At 31.3% G+C, this 22,780-nt stretch overlaps 1 protein-coding gene across 3 annotated transcripts; it reads left to right on the top strand.

Annotated features, from left to right (window-relative positions):
- Nucleotides 1-807: 807 nt before the first annotated feature.
- Nucleotides 808-13,446, top strand: LOC134698947 (uncharacterized). Of its 3 annotated transcripts, none has more exons than XM_063560630.1 (5): nucleotides 808-930; nucleotides 3,870-4,021; nucleotides 5,380-5,571; nucleotides 6,353-6,457; nucleotides 13,132-13,446. In XM_063560630.1, the coding sequence occupies exons 2-5, from the start codon at nucleotides 3,872-3,874 to the stop codon at nucleotides 13,324-13,326; spliced, it is 642 nt and encodes a 213-aa protein (XP_063416700.1). In that variant the 5' UTR covers nucleotides 808-930; nucleotides 3,870-3,871; the 3' UTR covers nucleotides 13,327-13,446. The 3 variants fall into 3 exon arrangements, with proteins under 3 accessions (XP_063416700.1, XP_063416702.1, XP_063416701.1); XM_063560632.1 differs by having other exon boundaries at nucleotides 834-948; XM_063560631.1 differs by lacking the exon at nucleotides 808-930 and adding an exon at nucleotides 1,649-1,845.
- Nucleotides 13,447-22,780: the final 9,334 nt, after the last annotated feature.

Raw genomic sequence — 22,780 nt, 5'->3', positions numbered from 1 at the left:
TTGGTGCGCGCGCTTTTTAATGATGTAAGTCAGCTTGGGTATAATCAGATCATGCATAATGGTTTTAACCGATTTAGGGGATTAATTTGTAAATATATCAATTCTTATTTTTTTCTGCCCACATGTATAAATCGAGTACGCATAATATCTTTTTTTCAATAAAGATAACAATTAGAAATGTAATAATCTTTTCTGTGCAATTTTTATGTACTCCGATATGATTAACACTTGAACTCTATTCGGTGACAGTTTTTAGATGATATGCAAGGTCACAAAATGGCCATGAAGTTAATATTTTAACTATGGTGTTTATGCAAGGATCAAGATATATTGTTAAACAAATGTCTCGTAAATGGGTTCCACTTGGACACAAATGGGCGTCAGGTTGGGTTCCTGACTAATATTGTCTTATTTAACGCGATTTTAAAGATATTTTAGAAAAGGGTTCTTGCGCTACAAATCTCCCCTTTGGATACACTGACAATATTTATCCAAATTCGAGTATTTACTCTTATATTACTGAAAAACATTTAGTAACCAAAACCATAGACCTATTTCTTTAAAGAGGTATTTGTTTGGGAATTTTGGAATTATATTTTACTAATTACATTTTATTGGGATACGGAAATCAAATTCTTATTCGTCACTATACGTTTTTCAAATAGTCTTTTGCATTTTCTTCTTAGAGTATTGTAAAGTGTAAAATCAGGAATGGTTTTATCGAAATTTTTACCTTCAAAATCTGCATTATAGATGTATATTTATTTGTTTATGAAGATATCATATACTGTCCAAAGGTAAACAAAAGATTATTATTCACGGCATGGTACAAAATGATAAAAATATAGGTCGTACACCGTACTAAAAGATACAGCCATAGAACGGGTTCATGACCAATGAATTGTGTATGAAACTCTGAACCCGTGTGAGGTAAGACTTCTTGTTTATGTAAGTCATAGAGACTTTTGGTTATTTGTAATTTGTAATTATCTATGATCGTTTTAAGATCGAAAGAAACAGGGAAAAACAAATGTTTTCAAAGGAATTGAAACAAAAAGAATTTAAATTGATTTAACAAAGATATCAAGGTTAATACTAAAAATACGGACATTTCGGTCCTTTCCTTTCAAGCTATTTTAATATTCCTACAATATTTCTTGTCTGAAAACTTAACTAAAACGGTTGCTCATCTTTAGAACACTGTTGTTGTTTATATATTTTCATGTATTTGGAGTTTTGATTTGCATTTATCTTCCTCATGTGTTTCTTTTTATTTTTTGTTGTATTTCTATTTAGTTTCATCTTTAAACAATAGTATACTACTTTTCAATATATAAAAAATGAATTATAAGTGATATTCCCATAATCAGATGGGCGTATTCTTGACAGAAATTCTAGAGTTATCTTCCTTTACTGGTGATGATAAAAAAATCTTGACAGAGCTCGGTTACTTTAGAAATCGAATTATGTGTACAGACTTTAAAAACGTTTTCTTTATCTATGCCTTTCACTTATGACTAAAAATTGTCCCAATAGTTATGAATAGTTACTTACGAATAGTCAGGCAAAAAAAACCCAAACAATGTCACATGCTTATGAACAAACTTATCACAAATGTATACATATATTTACCTACGATCTTCTTATATGATATACTTCTGTACATAGTGAAGTTGGATGGAATCCTCGAGTTTTATATGTTAAACAAAAGTAAATAGTGCATAATTGTTTCCTGTGCAGTATATTAGCAAATTCAGCCAAAGGGACATGCAAACACCCTTCAATAATTAATTGATTGTAATTACACCTGCCTGTAACTATTTTGTTTGTTTATAGACAGTATAGGTAAGTTAATTAAGCAATCATTTACCTTCACGTCCGTTGTATTTACATGTGTTAATTTGTAATTAATTGATTTTTACATAAAGAAAATTTGTTAATACTTGATTCTCACTAATTAATAATGATCTCATTATATTAATATACTTCCTTTCGTACAGATGTAGATTCAATATTTTCTGTAATATATTAGATTTTCTGACAACATATTTTATTCTTTCTTTTTATCATAGTCTCTGCTTTTTATGCATTTATCGAATATATCTGACATTTAATGCTAATGATTATATTTATTTATTTATTGTTTTTATGCTTTAATTTTTTAGTAAAGTTATTATTTTGATTTTCAAGTGATTTGCTGACTCCCCCGTTCAATGCACATAGAGGCGCTCGTCACGTGAACTCTGGAGGCTCACACATCAAATAGATTTGCTCTCATTATATTTGCATGTTGTTTTTCATTTTCATTTGGTAGTATTTGCATGATGCTGCATGATTTTTTTTGATTTTGTTTTATGTGATAGTCGGTTAAGGGCTCACCAGAGCTCATGTCTTGTCTGTTTTTATGTATATATATGCCCGACTATAACTGAAATTTACCTACTTTACTTTATTTCTTTTTAGATAAGAAAATGCTTTTCAACTTAAATTTGGCAAAACAAGACAAGACAATATTTTATTTTAGTCTCACCTCTTCTTTTCAAAAAGCGTACACATAAAGCATCCATTCTAAAATGACATAAAATGAGCTATGAGAAAATACAACATATTTTTAATAAAAATAGATTAGACCGTTGGTTTTCCCGTTTGAATGGTTTTACATTACTGTTTTTTGGTGCCCTTTATAGCTTGCTTTTCGGTGTGATGAATGGCTCCGTGTTGAAGGCCGTACCTTGACCTATTATAATGGTTTACTTTTATAATTTGTTATTTGGATGGAGAGTTGTCTCATTAGCACTCGTTCCACATCTTCCTATATCTATTTTTTTTCAGTTCGGAAATCTAGCATCAATGACATGCATATATGTTTATTTACAAACCTCATCTAAATTTAAGAACACTTTTTCACTCGGAACGATAAGCGTTTAACATATTGTACATGTTTATACATTTTCATTGTTTAAAACCGCATTGATGTCTTACGATTTATGTGTGTCATTATGTAACAGTCACATTGATGTATAAACACCATACATCCTTTTAGTAACATGCATCAATGCAAACAATACATACAAACAATGCCCCAATGACAGTTTTAAACTATTTAAATGTATGCATGCTGTTTTAGTTTGAATAATTGTTCAGAAAAATAATATAATGTTGTCAGAAGGTCAAACTTAAGGGAGCTACCATTTGATTTTTAATTGGAGGGGGGGGGGGGGGGGGGGCTAGGATGAAATTTGAAAAAAATAGACAGGACAGGAGTTTTGAGTAAAAAAAAAGGCAGGATGAGCAACTTGGTAAAAAAAAGGCAGGATGACAATTTGTGTAAAAAAAGTCAGGAGAAACTAGTAAAAAAAAGCAGGACCGAATAGAGTAAAAAATAAAAAGGCAGGACAGAGATTACAACTAAAAAAAATGCAGGACAAAATTTTTCATACTAGCCCCCCATAAAAATCAAATGGTAGCTCCCTAAACACAATCTGAAAGCTGTGAGACTGAATCTATATGCAGATTTAAAAACTCGGTGAAACAAAATGACTCTGCTCATAAACCAAATAACAGATGAAACAAAACATTGTAAACATTGGAATTACTCCCTATTTGCAAAGAATAAGAGAAACCAAATATAGTTTCTAATCAACCTTAGTAGTGACTTTTCCGGACGCGGGAAAATTAAGAGCTTGACGTGCTGTATAATAGACACATGTTATTACAAAGTAACATGTTTGAAGCCCCTACATGTATGTCATTTTTGGCTCATTGCTGTTTTATTGTCATATATACCATATTATTTCCTTCCTCGATATAACATGTATACATGTACAAGACAGAAAAAAACTCAGTGCTTCATAACATTGATTTTTTAGCCATGGAAAATGAACCACCCTCGTATGATGAAACAACCCAGAATGCAACACAAAACGAAGCAAGTGGAGATGAGAAGATCAAAGTGTGGAAATTTGACCTTAGTTTGACCTTTATGAAGAGTATAGGAGGAATATTTAATGTTGTTTTAATAGTAAGTATATACACTGTAAATTGTAAGTTACATGCATAGCTTGTTGTTCGGTGTGAGACAATGCTCCGTGTTGAAGGCCGTACATTGACATATAATGGTTGACTTTTTTTTAATTGTTATTTGGATGGCCCGTACCGGGGAGAGTTGTCTCATTGGCACTCACACCACATCTTCCTATATCTATAAAAGTTGATTCCGAAATAAAATAGAAAAAAACATATATAGCGACAAAACAACATGGAAGACAAAACCTTGAAAGAATTCAGAACTAAGAAAACAGAGTCGATGATGATCAATGATTTGTTTTTTATGTACAAAGTTTATATGCGACTTCTCTGATATTTTCTACTTTCTTATGTACAAAGTTTATATGCGACTTCTCTGATATTTTCTACTTTCTCCGTGTGCAGGTTTTCCACAAAGGAAACTTCATTTGTATGAAAACGACTTATCTAGTCCATGTCATTTTCAACGACAGTATACATTTATACAACATAAATCCGGTTTTGTCTCGTGAACGTGAACACTGTCTATCTGCACGTAAACATAATCATTGCAGAATATGTGAGACTTTTTAATGTAGCTGAAAGCTATGTGTACTTTTCAAACACACCGTATATATCCTGGTCACTTTCAATTTCTACCCTTCAATACGGTCGAGCAATTAAAAAACAAAATCTACCTATTAATTTTTGTATTAGTCCTCGTTTTGAATTGCATGCAATATTTGACAGTAAGTTAAGGTTACAACACTAGATCAACATTTGTTTGGTTTTTCCCTTTAAAGAAGAGCAATCGACATAGACAATAATAGTGCATTGACTTGACATAATTATCAACGATATAAGGATGAGGATGAGGCTTTAAAACGGTGAAATGCGAGGCTCTGCTGTTATTGTCCTTATATTGTAATCTAGAAAAAAAGTAATTTTCAATTGTAACTGTTGTTTAATGTGTAACAGTTAATGTTGTTTATTTTATTTAAATTTTTGGCCTCACATCAGTCGGAGAAATATACAACACAATTAAATGTACATTTCCTGTTGAAACCCGCAATTGAGGGTGATCGAACGAATTCGTTTGCATGAGAATGGATTAAAATAAGCATCAAACATAATAATTTATAGGTTTCAAACAAAAAGTATGAACAAGTGAAATATGTTAAATTTCCTTAAATTGTAAACGAAATAAGTTTGAGTCGTTCCACGCATGGTAGTATATATTGGTTATATCGGGATAGTGACTGTATATGACATAGAAATATACAGCCAACGACTTTTGATTGCTCAAATAGAACGAATGCAGTATAATATTATTTACTAGTATTATTTATAATATGCAAATATTTCTATTTACAGGGATTTTCGTTGATTTGTTGTATAGTATTAGGAGCAGCAAAAAGAGTTGACTGTTACGCAGCGTATACATCTGCTTATGGTTTCTACAATTTTGCTTTTGGATCCTGCATCCTGACATATATACTTCGATACATAATATATATATTCAATCTGAATACACGTCTGCTGTGGGTATTCCCTTGGCTTATATGGGTAAGTAATTATCTTCTTTTCCGCAATATATAACATGCAATTTGAATTCCCTTTTACATTTTATCTAGTTTTACTCAATTCTTGTCCATTGAAAACTGACTGGTCACTTGGTATTGGTAAATTCTCTATGTTTATGATTGTTTTATGTGTTGTCTTCCCAAACTTTTGGTCACTCATGACCTGATTGCGGCTATTCCATAGACACTGTGACGTATATATATAAACAAAAAATGAAGATGCGCTATGATTGCCAATCAAACAACTATCTACCTCTTCACAAGAGACCAAATGACACTAAAATTAACAATTATAGGTCACCATACGGCCTTCAACAATCAGCAAAGTCCACACCGCAGAGTTAGTTATAACAGGTCCCGAAATGACAAATGTAAAACATTTTAAAAAAGAAAAACTAACGGACTTATTTGTATGTACAATTTTTTTTAACGAAAAACAAATATGTAACACAGCAATAACAACCACTGAATTAAAGGCTTCTGACTTGGGACAGACACAGAAATACAGAATGTGGTGGGGTTAAACATGTTATTGGAATTGTTCGTTATTATAGAAATATAGATGTGTATTTTAAAAATATGAACGAATTATGATTGCATTATTGTCACACAAACGTTTGTAATAAATTGCATTAGTTGTATGTGTATTTTTTTTAAAAATCATTTGATCATCAAACGTTTTTTAAATTACAATTATTTCCATAATTGATTCTTTAGTTTTGTAAAAAATACTATACCGTGTTTAAATTTCACTTTTATTTCAGAACCCAGCAGTAAGCCTCTTTTTCGCAGTAACATTCTTTATATCGTCTATAGCAGTTGTTGCTAATGAGTGTGGTAAAAATGTGGGAGGATACAAAGCGGCAGCAGTAAGTATACTCAGTATCAAAAAGATTTCACAGCAATGTATAGAATTACCTTTAAGCATGCGACGGGACTGCTTCCCTTAGAACATGTTGTAGACACAGCCATCCGTAAGCGGATGGATTAGAAAAGTACACAAAAATGTACCTGCTTAGTTCTGTCGGTTAACCCGGGATTGCTGCCTTGTAACACAGAGGTCCCGGAGGAAACAAAGATGAGTTTGAATGATGAATCATGCTTTCCGGTTACAATAATTATGTCTAAATAAGAAAAACAAAATCCAAAGAACATGCACATGCACATAAAATAAGAAGCTGTTGTTTGATTGCCATCGAGACAGTTTGGCAAATGACGTAGATGTAAGAAACTAAAGGTCACCGTATGCCATTCAATGATAAGCAAACTGCTAATCGTTTTGTCAGCTATGCAAGTCCGTGACATGACAGTCATGTGACAAAATGTAAAACAATTCCAATGAGTTATTACCAATTGGATATAGACAATATATGAGGGTGTGGAAGGGGGTTTACAAAAAAAGAGATTAAAAGGCAAAAAATATTAAGAAGAGAAACATGAACAAAATTTAAGGAATAGAGAATAGAGAGGTTGGTATATATCTTTATTTCTCAACAAACCAAATTACAATGGTATAGAGATACACACAATAATTACATAGTGTATATGTACAGACATACAAAAATTATACGAAAGTAAGAGGAGGTACATATCATATATTACGATATACATATTAAACTAAATGATATCAAGTACATGAATTACCCCGGAGAGCCTAAATGAATATTTACAATTCTTATATATTTGCACAAGTTATTAAGATCAGAAAGATTTTTACTATTCATCAGTTCATTAAATTTCAATGCATTTGGTTGATTTCTATATTTTTTTCTCAAAAACTGTTTACGATCATCATTGAATACAGAACACATAAAAATATAATGAAATTCATCTCCGATGTCACCAGAATTACAAAGTAAGCATTTTCTATTTTCTCTTGCAACGTTTTGCCATCTACCAGTCTCAATAGGAAATCTATGACTTCCTGTTCTCAATCTACATAATGTAATAATATTTCTATCATCTAAATGTTTAAAATAATATTCAAATTGACAGTTTTCTTTATACATACGGTAGTTTATAGCTTTTGGCGATTCTTGCACGTTAGTGTGCCATTTCTGTTTAAATTGATCAACAAGATTTTGTTTAACAATAGTATAAAGCCATGTATCGTTTACAAAATATTGGGTATCCCACACAAATGATAAACCAGATTCATCAAGAATGGATTTAACATGTTTCAACCATGTAATATCATTTTTATATTTATACAATGAGTACTTGTATAGTATTGCAGGAAGTTTTTCTTGTTTTCCAGACAACAATTTAGTCCAGTAGTTAATTATACGGAGTTTTATATCAATCTCCAAAGGATATCTGCCCAATTCTCCGTATATCATGAAATTAGGTGTAGAATTTTTAACCTTAAGCAAAAGTTTGCAGAATTTCATATGAACCCTTTCTATAACAGAATTATTACCAAAACCCCAGACTTCACTCCCATAAATCAAAATAGGTTTAACAATCTTATCAAATAATTCAATTTGACATTCAATAGAAAGATTGTGCAATCTGCCTTTTTTGATAACGTCGTACATAGCACACATTGCTTTATTTGCTTGTGCCTTTTTAGCCTTTAAAAAACTTCCTGTTCTACTGAATAAGACACCTAGATAAGTAAACTCATTAACAATTTCTAGTACAATATCTTCATAATTAAACTTAACATTATTAGGTAGTCTACCTTTAGAAAAAATTACAATTTTACTTTTTTGTACATTCACTTTCAGTTTCCACAATTTACAGTATTCAGATAAAGTATCCAGTTGCTTTTGTAAGTCAACCTGAGACTCTGATAACAAGACTGTATCGTCTGCATATAATATAATAAAAAGTTTAAGATAACAATCTAGTTCAGTTTCTAATTCATCTGATAGAGATTTCAAACCATCTATGTTCTTTTCTATTAGAAAATCTTCTAGATCATTTACATATAAAGAAAAAAGTATAGGAGATAAATTTTCCCCTTGCCTAACACCAACATTACATGGGAAAAATTCAGAATATTCATTACTATAAAAAATTCTAGATTTTATGTTACTGTACATATTTGTAATAGTATTAAACATTTTACCATTCACAGAGTATTTAAGTAATTTTGACCAAAGTCCTGCATGCCAAACAGTATCAAAGGCCTTTGCAAAATCAATAAAGGCACAATAAAGTTTTTTCTTTTTCTGTTTTAACAGTTCAAATAATAGATGAAGTACAAAAATGCTATCGGTAGTAGAATATTTTTTCCTAAATCCAAACTGGTTTTCCTTAAGCAATAAGAAATTTTCTAAAAAAGAGCTTACTCTAAGATTGAGTACTGAAGTAAAAAGTTTACCCAAGCAGCTTAAAATAGTGATGGGTCTATAATTTTGTGGATCACACTGATCTCCTTTATTCTTGTAAAAAGGTATAATATTTCCAATAAGCCAGGATTCTGGTACATTTCCCGAACTAAATATAACATTAAAAAGCTTAACATAAACAGGCATAAAAATATTACATGTAGACTTTATATATTCATTTATAATTAAATCATCACCACATGCTTTTCTATTTTTTAGTTTTTTTATACATGTAAAAATTTCTACCTCAGTAATACTACTGTTAATAATTTCATTCAATTCTTGCAATTCTTCTGAAATAGGTATGTTTTCATCTTCAGAAGTTGAAGAATTAAGACTTTTAAAAAATTCGTAAAGAACATCAACAGAAATATTAGCTGTTTTTACCCCCCTGTTTGCATTCAAGATCTTCCAAAATTCCTTTGCGTTGCTGTTTTTTAATGTGTTCATCTTCTGTCTGATTTCTTTTTTATGTTTTTTTATGGATCTATCTAGTTGTCTCTTATAATCTCTCTCTGAGTTTTTCATTTGTTTTCGATTATTTTCCGTCTTAATGGATTTATACCTTCTTTTTGCGATACGGAAACATTTTCTTGTTTTCCAGCATTCCTTGTTAAACCATGGCTTGTGTACCTTTTTATTGAAGTGTTTGTTTCCCCCCTTGTAATGAGATCCCAATACCTTTTCTGCTGATTCTAGAATAATAGCGTTCACCTGTTCAACCACTTTATTTATGTTTTCTTTAGCTAGTATGCTAGTTTCTAGCATGTTCAACTCTGATTCTAATTCGCTTATCTTATTTCTGTCAATGCTCTCAACGAATTCGTTTTCTTTTTCAGTATCCCATTTATTTATCTTTTTTACATTTTGATCAGCGCATGTTTCTACGTTTATATTTTTATCTATAGCGCAAGTTTGTTTAAATAACATAGTCAACGATAAAGGCGAGTGAACATCAGAATATAATGACGAAAAATCATGAATAAGCATTTCATTAATACAGTATAACAATGGATATGTACAAATAAAATAATCGACAACACTTGACTGTCTACATGTAAACATGCCTTCTTTATCGCCATTTACTCTACCATTCAATATAAATAAATTATTATTTTTACACATATCAAGTAATTGGTTGCCATATGAATTTTTTGTTACATCTTTACTACATCTCTTACGTAACATGTTAAACTGGTTTAAACAACTAGCATAATCTACAACAACATTATCGGAATTATCATGATGACTTTCTGAAATCTCAAAAAAATCTAAATCAGTACTGGTTCTACTGTTAAAATCACCGGTGAGCAGGATATATTTATAATTCAGAGAAAAATTTAGAAATTCCTGCTCAAGATCGTTAATAGCATCTTTAGTTTTGTATATAGAGTTTTCGGGCGGAATATAAATACAGCCAATTAAAACATCTTCCTCAGTACCAAAAATTTCTGAAGATATTTTTAACCAAAGTACCAATTTACTTTCTGTTTCAATAAGATGTACTTGTTTTTCATATTTTTCTTTATAACCAAAAGCTATGCCACCAGATTTTACTTTTGACTTAGTTTTTCTATTTTGCATAATAAATTTATAACCCGGTATATCTATCATATCAAAGTCATCTGTTTTTGACTCAGATAGACAAATAAAATCATGCTTATGAATAAGTTCAACAAATTCCGGATATTGCATCCTATTTTTTAAACCACAACAGTTTAATGATAACACATTACATATTACTTCGTTTACTTTGTTTTTTTGTTCATTTTTTATTGTCTCTCCGTGGGGATCCTAGTAACCTTTGGGCGTTGAAGAAGTGCGACGTCTCTTACTTGACTGTCGTTGTTCTGGGGTAGCGAAGTTCATCGGGCTATTCGGTGCCGGTACTGTATTGGAATCATCTACTGTTTGTGGAGTGTACATTTGTCCATTTACGTACAGAATGTCCCGCACTAGTCTTACGTGGCAGCCATCAGCTCGCTTCTGTTTCATGATCGGGTACAGACTTTTCCTTGCCTGTTCTATGGCATCAGGGAATTGTTGGTTTACTCCATATGGTTTTCCTTTCAGTCGGTATGTGTTTGATAATACTCTGGCCAGATCTTTGTAAAAGATAAATCGTGCGACGATCGGTCTAGGTCTTCCTCTCCTACCAGGCATAGCTCCGTGCCCGAATCTATGGACATTACCGAGTTCAACCCTGTGTGTGATACGAAGTTCGTTTAACATGAATTTTCGTATTACATCTTCAGTGTCTTCTTCTTGAATTTCATGTAGACCCGTGAAAACTAGATTGTTCTTCATCGATCTACATTGTAAATCTAATACTGTGTCTTTTAGCTCTTCGTTTTCCTCTCTGATGTCACTAAGCGTTGATTTTATTTCATGTCTAAGTTCGGTTGCTTGATCGTTTAAATCGTTTTTCACTTGAGTTACTGTTGTTTTTACGTATTTCACATCTTTTGTATTTTGTTCATGTTTCAGTTTAAAATCATCCATAAAATCACTGATTCCTTGTAGATTCTTATCCGTTTCTGCATTTGTTTTATTGAGCTGCGTAAGATCTTTATTCAAGTTAAAATTGTCTGTTATTACTTTATTTATTTCGCTGTCTTGTTTGTCACACCTTATGTTAAGGCTTATAACATCTTTGTCTATTTTAGAAACTGTACTCTTTACTTCATGTAACTCAGACACTAGGTTTTTTAATGTTCGATTTATTTGGTTGACTTGTTTCATTCCTTGAGGAAGAGGAGAGGTGATTAAATAAAAAGAACAGAGTTATGGGCAAATAGAGAAAAAATAGTCTTAAAAAGAATACCGACACGAAGGACCCCCATCCACATCCTCATATAGCCAATGGCTAATCGAAATACGAGTCTATTCATAGCTTACACAGCTACTTTTGCATAGGTACTATTTCCGTACTAAAAATCTGTAGTACTGGAAATCTGCTTTTAATATTTAGTACTATTTTGTTACTTTAAAATTATTGTAATATTTAGGTACCTGTATTTTACAGTACTAAACTTTTACTTGAAATTTAGTTACTACAGTTTTTTGGTTACTACCGTTACATTTTCAGCATTTTGAAAGTTTTTCTATTTCAAATCTCTTAAAATCATGATTTTCAAACATGGAATATTGTATTATTTCTGTTCAAACATATTTAGTACAAATCAAGTACTGTAAAATACAAGTACCTCTCTATGGTCGGGTGGTTGTCGCTTTGACATATTCACCATTTTCTTTCTCAATTTTACCTAAGTATAACAATAATTTTGAAGTAAAGAAATAATTAATTATTATTAAAAGTAAATTTCCAGTACTATATATTTTTTGGTACAGAAATATATCCGATGCAAAAGTAGCTGTGTAGTCCAAAATGACATTGGTTGTACATGTAACGAATTGCAGAACGTACTTCTTGAATTCACGATCATAGGTCATCTTTCTCGAACTCGTAAAAACGAAATTTATGTACATTCGATGCAAAGATTACTGATATACGTGTCAAAGAATTTTAAAATTTCTTATATAAATTAATTCCTTAACAGATTCGTAAATGATTATAATCATGATATTAGATTTTACTTAGTAAATTGTCCACGATAACTAGAAATTGTTATTTTTGCATGTTCATTATCATAAAAATTTATTGTACCTAATATCGAATTTATAAGTGCATAATCTAAAATGATTAAGACAATTTACTTTTGCAGAACACAGGGGAGGACAGGCTAATAAAAAGAGTTGTTAAAATACCTTTACAGATTGTGATGGTTTTAAATTCTAAAGTATACATAAAGTATCTTCATTATTATATCATTGTAGCATTTTAATCATAGAAAAGTGACAATATCAAAATAGGGAGCACGGTTATGGTCTCTTATGAAATTGCTACATTTTTGTATTCAGCAGATGTACAAAAAATATGGATTTGAGCAACTATTGGTCCCCATACGGCCTTCAACAATGATCAAATCCTAATATGTATAGTCAGCTCCAAAAGGTCTATCTTTATAAAATGTGAAATAATATTTTGTTTGTGTTATTTAACATCCATATTGTACGCGCTGTCAACAAACACTCTACTGACACAGCTATCTTAGTGAAGATCCCCGATTTAGTAAATTAGAAGTCTAGAGGACTTAGTGTACAAAAATATTTCTGAAAGTATCATATTTTATTTGTTTCAATTACAGGCTTTTGGATTCATAACATTTTTTATAATGGGAGCTGAGTTGGCGTATAATGTATATCTCCTGAGAAGAGACCATCCTCCAACTGAAAACACGGTGTTGCTGTTCGTTGGTGTAGAACGGAAACCTCCTGGAAATGCTCCTGTCTACGACCAAGACAATGCCACGTCAGACTCACCCGAAGAATCAAAATACTGAATATTATAGATAATCAATGATCTAATTGTGACATTTTATAAGTTTTGTTGTGAGATTATTGTGGTGCTATACAAACTACTTATAAAACAGTTCATTTGTTCTGCAGGCAGAATTATTCAAACTAGTCAATAAAGACTCTTTTATAATGAATTTGCGTTGTCTATGTTTTAATTTGAAAGGCCAGTTGACACAAGATACACGGGTGTCATTCGATTTAACGAGAGAATTGATCGTGAAAGAATATCTAACGGTGGCCTCGTATTGCGAAACGATCATGAAAGCTCTGGTATTGGATCGTGAAAAACATTTAATCGAGAAGACATATGAAAGGTAATTAAATAATCTAATTTAAGTAATTACACAGACAAATTGACAACAAAATAAAACTGTCTGTCAAAATGATAAGTATGTGAGAAAATCCAGTTTTTAAAGTACATAGTTTTTACAAAACAACACAAATTCGAATAAAATAAACTACTTTTCTCCGAATAAGGGCATTCTCTCTGAATGAATAAAATGGTTATCATATCTATTTTGTATAAACATGAGCTGAAACTTGGTAAACAAGGAAATATTTATACAAAATTGATTTTTCGGATCCTGAAAGATCACATGCCGCTTTTTGAAGATCGTGAAAAGTATCGTGAAAGATATGATGCTACTAAGACGTTCAAATTATCCTTTAATTGAATGATAGTTGATATTTTATGGATGAAGGTTTAGTTTTGTGGTCGAGTCCGTGTCTGTGTCATTTTGGTCTCTTGTAGACAGTTGTCTCATTGGCAATCATACCACGTCTTCGTTTTTATTATAACTTTTATATTTGTCAGTTTCTAAGGTACTGCAAAGATAGTAACACCTATATTTTGTGTACGGTATGTCTGTAGAGATCTATATGGCATGGTTCATCTGACCTTGACCTCTTTTTATGAACCATTGACAATCTTAAGGTGGCTCGGGCCTATTCGAAATTTCTATCAGAAGTGCCGTTTTTTTTGGTTATTTTATTCTTTATAGAAAATGAATCAAACTGGTCGACAAAAATTGGGGGTCACGCACCATTTAAGCACAAAATTTTACTTTTTTAAAAACCGGTATGTAAAAGAGACCATTTTCAATGACAAAGAGATGTTGACATATTTTTATCGGAATATCAAAAAACCGTTCTATCACACTTGGTCCAAAACTATCATATAAAAAGCTGGAATATAGCTTCAAAGGATGAGCAAATAAACAAACATAGGTCACCGATAAGGAATAACATTATTTTGCCTTAAAACCCAAATTTTGGCGCGAAAATGGTGAAAATAGTCGAAATGTCATTCTGTCCCTTTAACAAATACGGATAATAACGAAAATATTCTATAAGTCACATAACTACAATGATTTACTATTTCTAATCAATCAAAATATTTATAAAAAAATTATCGAATTGACGACAAATACTTTTATAATTCAAGCGTAAAATTATGCACAGTCGAATTGTCCCGAACCACCTATTTATTTAGCCTGTAGTATATAGTTACCTCATTGGAAATCAACCCACATCTTCTACATTGTATACATGTATAAAGATGCAAAGAACTTAAGAAAGTACTGTTGCACAAAATGAACAAAATATTGGTTATCCTTCAATCTCAAATTGTTCACGAAAGATGCTGTGCTTGCTATAAGTTTTTGGTTGATGGTTAACATTTTGGTGTAAACGTTGCATACCCATATTATTGGCTAAATAGTGGCGGTCTGTCTGAATTGTACTAGACTGATTTTAAGAGCTGTATTTTTCGCACATCGATATAAGTGCCAATGTTAACTATATTCAGAGATCTATTTATAATATTGGTACGACAACCCTTACTTATAAGTTTGTTTAAAGATTCGCTTTAAGTCCAATATTACCGTAAAATTTAGGATGTGAAATATCATTGTTAAGGTACAGCCAAATAAAAAGTTTAGTAAAATTTTTAAGTAATTATGGTATCAAAATCCCTGACACAATAATTTCTCAGTGATCCATTGATTACGTTCGTTAAAATATATGACATCAGAACACACATAGAGATACCGAACGAGTTTGAATATACATGTATAAACATCATATGATGGAACCAAAGGCACATCGCATAAAAAGGAAAATTAACAATATGAAATGAATCATCGTGACGGTGACGGTCTCTTTTGTCGTAAATTGTAGTATGCAGTAACTCTGGATTATTCAACGAAAAAATATCATCCATTGAACGGTAGGTATTTTTGAATGTATCCACTAAATATAACAATGATGGGTCTTTACAAAGTTTGGTCATAAACTGAGATTCATAGCAATATAGAAATAAATCTGCTATTAAAGGGGCACAGTTAGTGCCCATAGAAATACCTACTACCTGAAGATACATTTTATTGCAGAAACGTACATAAATGTTATTTAACAGAAAATTTAAAGCTTCAATCATATCCTCACATTCCCAGTAAGTGTATCTAGCATACTTTCCTTTTTCGTTACAGAAAAAGGCTTTAAACGAGTTACAGCAAATACAATTACAATGAGACTTTTCAAAAGACCATTTTATCAAATACAAATGTATGCATAAACCATGCACAGTAAAGGACAATTGTTTTGATTTTTTTTATGCCAACTCACACCTTAAGCTTGGTGTTGTGTGTGTTCAAGGTGTGTATTACTTACTCGAAAGCTATTATTTTAGAGCCTTTTATTTTGAAGGAATCCCAATTCCACTTCTGTGAATTACGACTTGATTTCAAACTATTATTATAACTTGAAGGTTCTTTGTTTCTTGAAAATTTGTAATGACTACTGACTGCATGATTTATTGTTGTTTGCCTAACATCGCAAATACACAAATTTGTATAGGAAGCTATTACTTAAAAGTATTGTTACTGAGAATATTTATATTAACGTACTGTTGTATCATCTGCAGTCAAAGGCATATCATCAGCCTTAAAGTGTTCTAGTGTTTTGTCTATCTGTGATTTTGGTTTGGTAGTGAGATGATTTTCACTGTTTGAAACGGAATTACTGCTGTTGAAATAAGTCTCTCAGAAAGTTTGTTTTGATAAGTTTGGTATTGCAATAACAGGTTGGATTATCTCGCTTCTACCAGAGGAAAAAATATATATACCTGTCAAAATGTGCCCACTGTTGGATAGGCTTCATTATATGCTTTATAATATAATGCATCCCTTTAGAAACATACAGACATACATGTATGGTCCTTTTACGAGGCACATTTGTCCACACCAAATTATCCAACTTTCAAAAAGCGAATGAATATACTAAGTAAAAACACAACAAACGATATGATATTTTGAATCAATGCATAAATGGATTATAAGTTTCTGATTTAGTACAAAATGTTATTTCAGATATATCAAATTGGCAAGAACGTATGCGACTTAGGGTTTACAGTGATTGATCAGGGTTTAGCATTTTATCTCATTTATAATTGATATTTTCGGGAATATCAGGGACACACTATACTTCTGTATACTTGCATGAAAATACGAACATATTGGTATCAATTATAGAAAATCATTTGAAATTAAGAGATTCGCTTCATGTATGCATTGAATCCTTGTTCTAGATTTTTTTGGGACGTTTTTGCCTATTAGGAATTCGCATTGAATTTTGGATATTCCGATAGTTGTGGTCGAGCATCAACGAAGAGGCGTCATTTATCGAACTGCGCGTCTGGCTCTATATTTTTTCTGACGACCAAAACAAATATATCCCCGCTCCGTTGGAAGTTAAATGGTTGCTCCCTTATAGCTATTCGATATGGGCTTTTCTAAATGTTAAAGGCCGGCCGGTGATCTGTATTTTTTCACATCCTTGTCCGTCGGGAATTTTTGATAGGTACAAATGTATCCCATTGGCAATCATTCTACATCTCTTTATTTTTTATATTTGTACCCGTATATTCTAAATAATCATGTGCTTTTCTTGAAGAAACCAGACGATGACTGCATTCTTTCATTTTTATTTTTAAAACAGTGAATTTATCTAAACAAAGAATTTATTTTATCAAACTATTTATTTTAAAGTCTTTTATAAGTTGGAATATTGATCGGTCAGGTAAAAGTGTCAAATGTCACGTCTGAAACGCACTTTTGATATGGTGGGAAATTAATTATTTGTTTTAACGCGTTATATTTCCGTGAATTGTTATTTTATATTTACATCCTTTAATTACATGCAAACGCATTATCAAAATATAACATCTGACAAACGGACAGCAAAAAAGTAAAATGTTCTTGCTTTTATTCCAAATTCGCATGTCTATAGACATTTAGAATAAATGATATCTGTTTTGCCTTAAATTTACATTTTTTCCAAATTGTAAACATTTTAAAAATCGCTTATTGGTTGAGTGTTTTCTTGAAATCCCGTTGCCTAAAGGTTGTTAAGTATCAGAAATGTTTTTTTCTTGGAATTCAATATCAGTCTGAGAGAATCGTGCGGTTTGGAACATCCGTCTTTATAATTTGCATGTTACAGTAAACAATGTCATATCCGGTTAGTAATTATGGCAATGCGTTCAATTCCTCGCGCTTGACCTTTTTACACTTTAAAGAATAAGTGATGCAACTAAATGAGATGTAAATAGGTGACCCTTTGTAAGGCTGTAATTTCTTATCTTACTCAACAATGAGTTATTGTTATTGTTTTTCAAAGTCCTCGATATGTTTAATGACTCAAATACTGAACATTTATTAGGAAAACAACAATTAATCGACCATTCTAACTTTAATTGTCGTTTAGTCACTGTGGCAAATATTTCAAATATATACAGGAGAACAGCATTTTGATAAATTCGATAAATTCAGAAGAACGGGTTCATGGGTGTCGACATAACAAGATTGAATTGAATACACACAAGTCATTTCAACTAAATGTCTTTCATAAGAGTAATTTGTATTGTTTGTTAGTTACGGATTAAATTTTTACGGCCAAAGGTTGTGGCATACCTACACCAATAGCCTCAAGATGTAATAGTCCTTGGTCCATCTGAGATGTTGAATTGACTGACTTCAATTTCTTTTTTGTAACGAAAGTTCTGGTGTTACAATATATGTTTTTTTCTTCGTCAGAAATTCTGTTTAGAGACTTTGGCAATATCAGTCTGAATTATCTCGCTTTCATCAGAGAAAAACACATCTGTTAAGGGGGCTCGCGGGTCTAAACATTTTTTTATATTTGAAATAGGATTTTGCTTTATTTTTCTATAAACGAACTTTATGTGATACGTATTGAAAAATGAAATAAAACAAGTGGGTCACCATTCATTTACGCTCACAATCTGCCTTTGAAAGAAGCATACATTTTTGTTTATGTCCTTTTTTTTCTAATAGGAGTAATAGCGGTAATATCGAAATAAAAAATATTTTTTTTTACAGAAATCGCTTATATTTTACAATTATTTAGTTTATGTACAGCTTATTCGAAAACTACAATAAAAATATAGGTCACCGATGATTTAAAAAATATATTTCAATTTCAATGTCCAAAAATGGCATGGTTGCACCAAAGGGAGATAATTTGGAGCTTTTGCAATGATATCTACATTGTAAAAGTCACCTGGGGCCAACACGAATTGTTTTTTGGAATTATTTTTTTGTACCATATGATAAAGTAACAACTTCTCAAGGTAATAAATGAAATTTGTAATGAAAAATAAATGTGGTTTTTTTTTTCTTCTGAAAATCTTATACCCGCTAGCCTCCTTAAAAGCACCACTTATGATCAAATATCTAACTAAACCCATTTTGTAATTGTCATTTCAATTAAAGCCTAAATGGACTTACAGTCCCTCATTAGTTGTATAGTAATTTATAAGTTAAGTTATTGATTGATTGGTTAGTTGTATCAAATGTCACGTCTGAAACGCACTTTTAGTATGATTGTATATTAAGTGTTTGTATTAATGCGTCATTTTTTTTTTCGGATTACAATTATATTTTTGAATCTATTAATTAAATATAAATAGTTATCAAAGGTACCAGGATTATGATTTAGTATGCTAGACGCATGTTTCGTCTACATAAGACTCACCAGTGACGCTCATATCAAAATATTTATAAAGCCAAATAAGAACAAAGTTGAAGAGTATTTAAATCAAAAGGTTTAAAAAGTTGTGCCAAATACGGCTAAGGTAATCTATGTTTAACGCATAACTGTATATCATCTGTAGTGTTTTTATGAAATCGAACAGACGAAAACAAAGAAGTTCTTGTTTTCCTATGCCCATGTCGCATGTCTATAAACATTTAGTATACATGATATCTCGTTATGAGTCTAATTTACATTTTTACCAAAATGGATAATTTAAAAAAATGTTAATTGGTTGAGTATTTCCTTGGTATCCTGGTGCACAAAGGTGAATTCAACTGTCTTGGTAATAGAATTCCATGTCCGGCTGCGAGAATCATGCGGTGAGGAACATCCGTTTCTATAATTTGTATGTTATAATAAGCAATGTCATGTCCGTTCGACAATAAAGACAATAAGTTCATTACATCGATTTAGACCTGTTTGCACTTTAGATGATAGTTTATTCAACTTAATGAGAGGTTTCTAGATGACATTTTGAATGTTAATATCATTGTAATCTTACTCCATACCATTTTTTTCTAGTCTTTAATGTACCTTTATTATCACATATTAAACGTTAGACAAGCATCAACCAATATATCATTCTAGTTGATTTCAGATATATACAATATACTCATCATAGATACCAGGATTAAATTGTGTCTACGCCAGACGCGCGTTTCGTCTACAAAAGACTCATCAGTGACACTCGAATCCAAAAAAGTTAAAAAGGCCAGACAAAAAACTAAGTTGAAGGGCATTGAGAACCAGAATTTCTAAGGTAATAAATTACTGAGGTAGAAAATCCCTATTATTTAAAAATTTCAAGTTTTGTAAACAGTTTATTTATAAATATTAGCATATCAGTAATAATTCATGTTAGACATGAAGCATTTTGATAAATTGGATATCACAAGAACATGGATGCATGTATATCGTCATCATGGAAAAGTTCGTATTGTCTGCACTGATTTTTGTCATACATATAATTAATAATTAAGGATTTTAGCATTATTTTGTGCACGACCTCAATGTCTTAACATTGAAATGTTGAAGAGCAATCTACGGTACCCTTTGTGATTTTGTTTACATGGGTATATTTAAAACTCTAATTTTCTAAGAAACTGAAAATTTTATTTAACCATTTTGACAGACAGCTTTATTTTTTCTTCTTCAAAATTTGTCCTGATTAGATTATTTATTAACCGTGTATGTGTCTTCCCGGTAAGATTTCCCTCAAGGTCACCAGAACATTCTCGATCCTGTCGCAAGACAAGACAAAGACAAAATATTTTATTTCCTCAGACACGAACGTGTACAAGAGGTCAAAACATAATAAAGTATACATATAAATCGACAGCAGAGTAGTGTACGATAATAGCACGTGATTTTCATGACATTGAGACGTCTATACATTTTATATATTACCTATTGAGTTTAAAGGATTACATATGTACAGAATTCATTCTTATTTATCAGTGATTGTGAGTACATAAATATATATAAATGTATAAAAATTGCATCTACAAAAAATAAGTAATCTTTCTAAGGAAAGTACATACTTTCCTGTACACCTTTATGTTGCAAAATGAGAGTAAACCGATCAATTTTTGCCTTGAGGGATATTGTAGGTAATAATTAGGTACACGATTTTGTCTAAGAAGTGATATACTAGGATGTGAACAAACACACAAATAGTGATATTCGTCGCCAATATTTTGATTACATAGATGACATATCCTATTTTCTTTTAAAATATTTTTCCATCTTCCCGTTTCAATTGGGAATTTAAGATTTGAGCATCTAAATTTAGCCATATACAATCTATCAGTATTTCCCAATCGAAGTAGATAGGGTTCTAATTCAAATATACTTTTGAATTTACCATAGAATTCTCCTCTAGAAGAATTGTTAATTACAGAAAACCATTGTTGTATAAACTGATCAACAAGTTTTTGTTTGACAAGAGATTTCAATATTTCTCTATTCATAGGTATTTGATCATTCCATATAAAAGTAAGACCACATTCATCAAAAATGGATTTAATGTACGTAACCCATTTAAAATGTGTGGGTTTACTCTGGTGAAGTTGTATCATAAGTCTATATAATGTATTAGATAATTTATTCTCACTTGAGAGCATATCATTCCAAAACATAACCATACGTAGCTTAATAGTAATATCAATGGGATAACGACCCAGTTCCCCGTAAACCATGAAATTTGGCGTACTTTTCCTCACGTGCAGAATATTTTTACAAAACTGCAAGTGCATCCGTTCCAATCGCTGCTTATTTTCAAATCCCCATACTTCACTAGAGTAAATCATTATAGGTAAGATAAGACAATCAAAAAGCTTAAGCTGTATATCTACGGGTATTGCAATATTTCTAATCTTTCTATATAGTGCATACAATGCTTTATTGGACTGTTCCAATAATTTCTTTCTAGCTGAACAAAAAGAGCCGTTATAATTAAATACAATACCCAGATAAGTATATGAGTCTAATACATCAATATTTTTACCATAGATTTCAAAATCTGCTTTAACCTTGAATTTCTTATTGCTGAAAATTACAATTTTTGTTTTACTTGTATTAACTGTGAGTTTCCACTCATTACAATATTGCTCAAAAACTTTCAATGCATGTTGCAGATCCTCCTCTGACTCAGATAAAATAACTGTGTCATCTGCATATAATATTATAAATATTTTTACATAACATAATAAGGTTTCTTTGCATTTATCAGATATATTTTCAAGGTCTTTAACATCATTATCTAGTAAAAATTTCTCCAGATCATTCAAAAAGAGAGAAAACAGAAAGGGAGATAAATTCTCCCCTTGTTTCACTCCTATATTACAACTAACAAATGCAGAAATATCCTTTCCCATTCTAATACATGTCTGGATATTCTGATACATATTATGTATAACTCTCAATATTTTGCCTTGAATATTATATTGTAGCATCTTTTGCCAAAGTCCAGCTCTCCAAACTGTATCAAATGCACTTTTGAAATCAATGAACGAGCAAAATATTTTTTTACCAAATGAAAAATATAGAGAAATAAGTGAATGTAAAATAAAAATATTATCCATAGTAGAAAACCCTTTTCTGAACCCAGCCTGTGCTCCTGTAATTAAGCCTATTTCATCTGACAATTTATTCAATCTATTGTTGAGCACAGCAGTGAATGTTTTACTAAGACATGAATTGAGAGTAATACCTCTGTCAGAATTCGGGTCAGATTTGGAACCCTTGTTCTTGAAAATTGGAACCATTATTCCTTTGGTCCAACATTCTGGTATAATACCTGTATCTAACACAATGTTAAATAAC

Source organism: Mytilus trossulus, unplaced genomic scaffold (genome assembly GCF_036588685.1).
Source record: "Mytilus trossulus isolate FHL-02 unplaced genomic scaffold, PNRI_Mtr1.1.1.hap1 h1tg000024l__unscaffolded, whole genome shotgun sequence".
Taxonomy (NCBI): domain Eukaryota; kingdom Metazoa; phylum Mollusca; class Bivalvia; order Mytilida; family Mytilidae; genus Mytilus; species Mytilus trossulus.
This window is presented reverse-complemented; position numbering and strand designations above follow the sequence as displayed.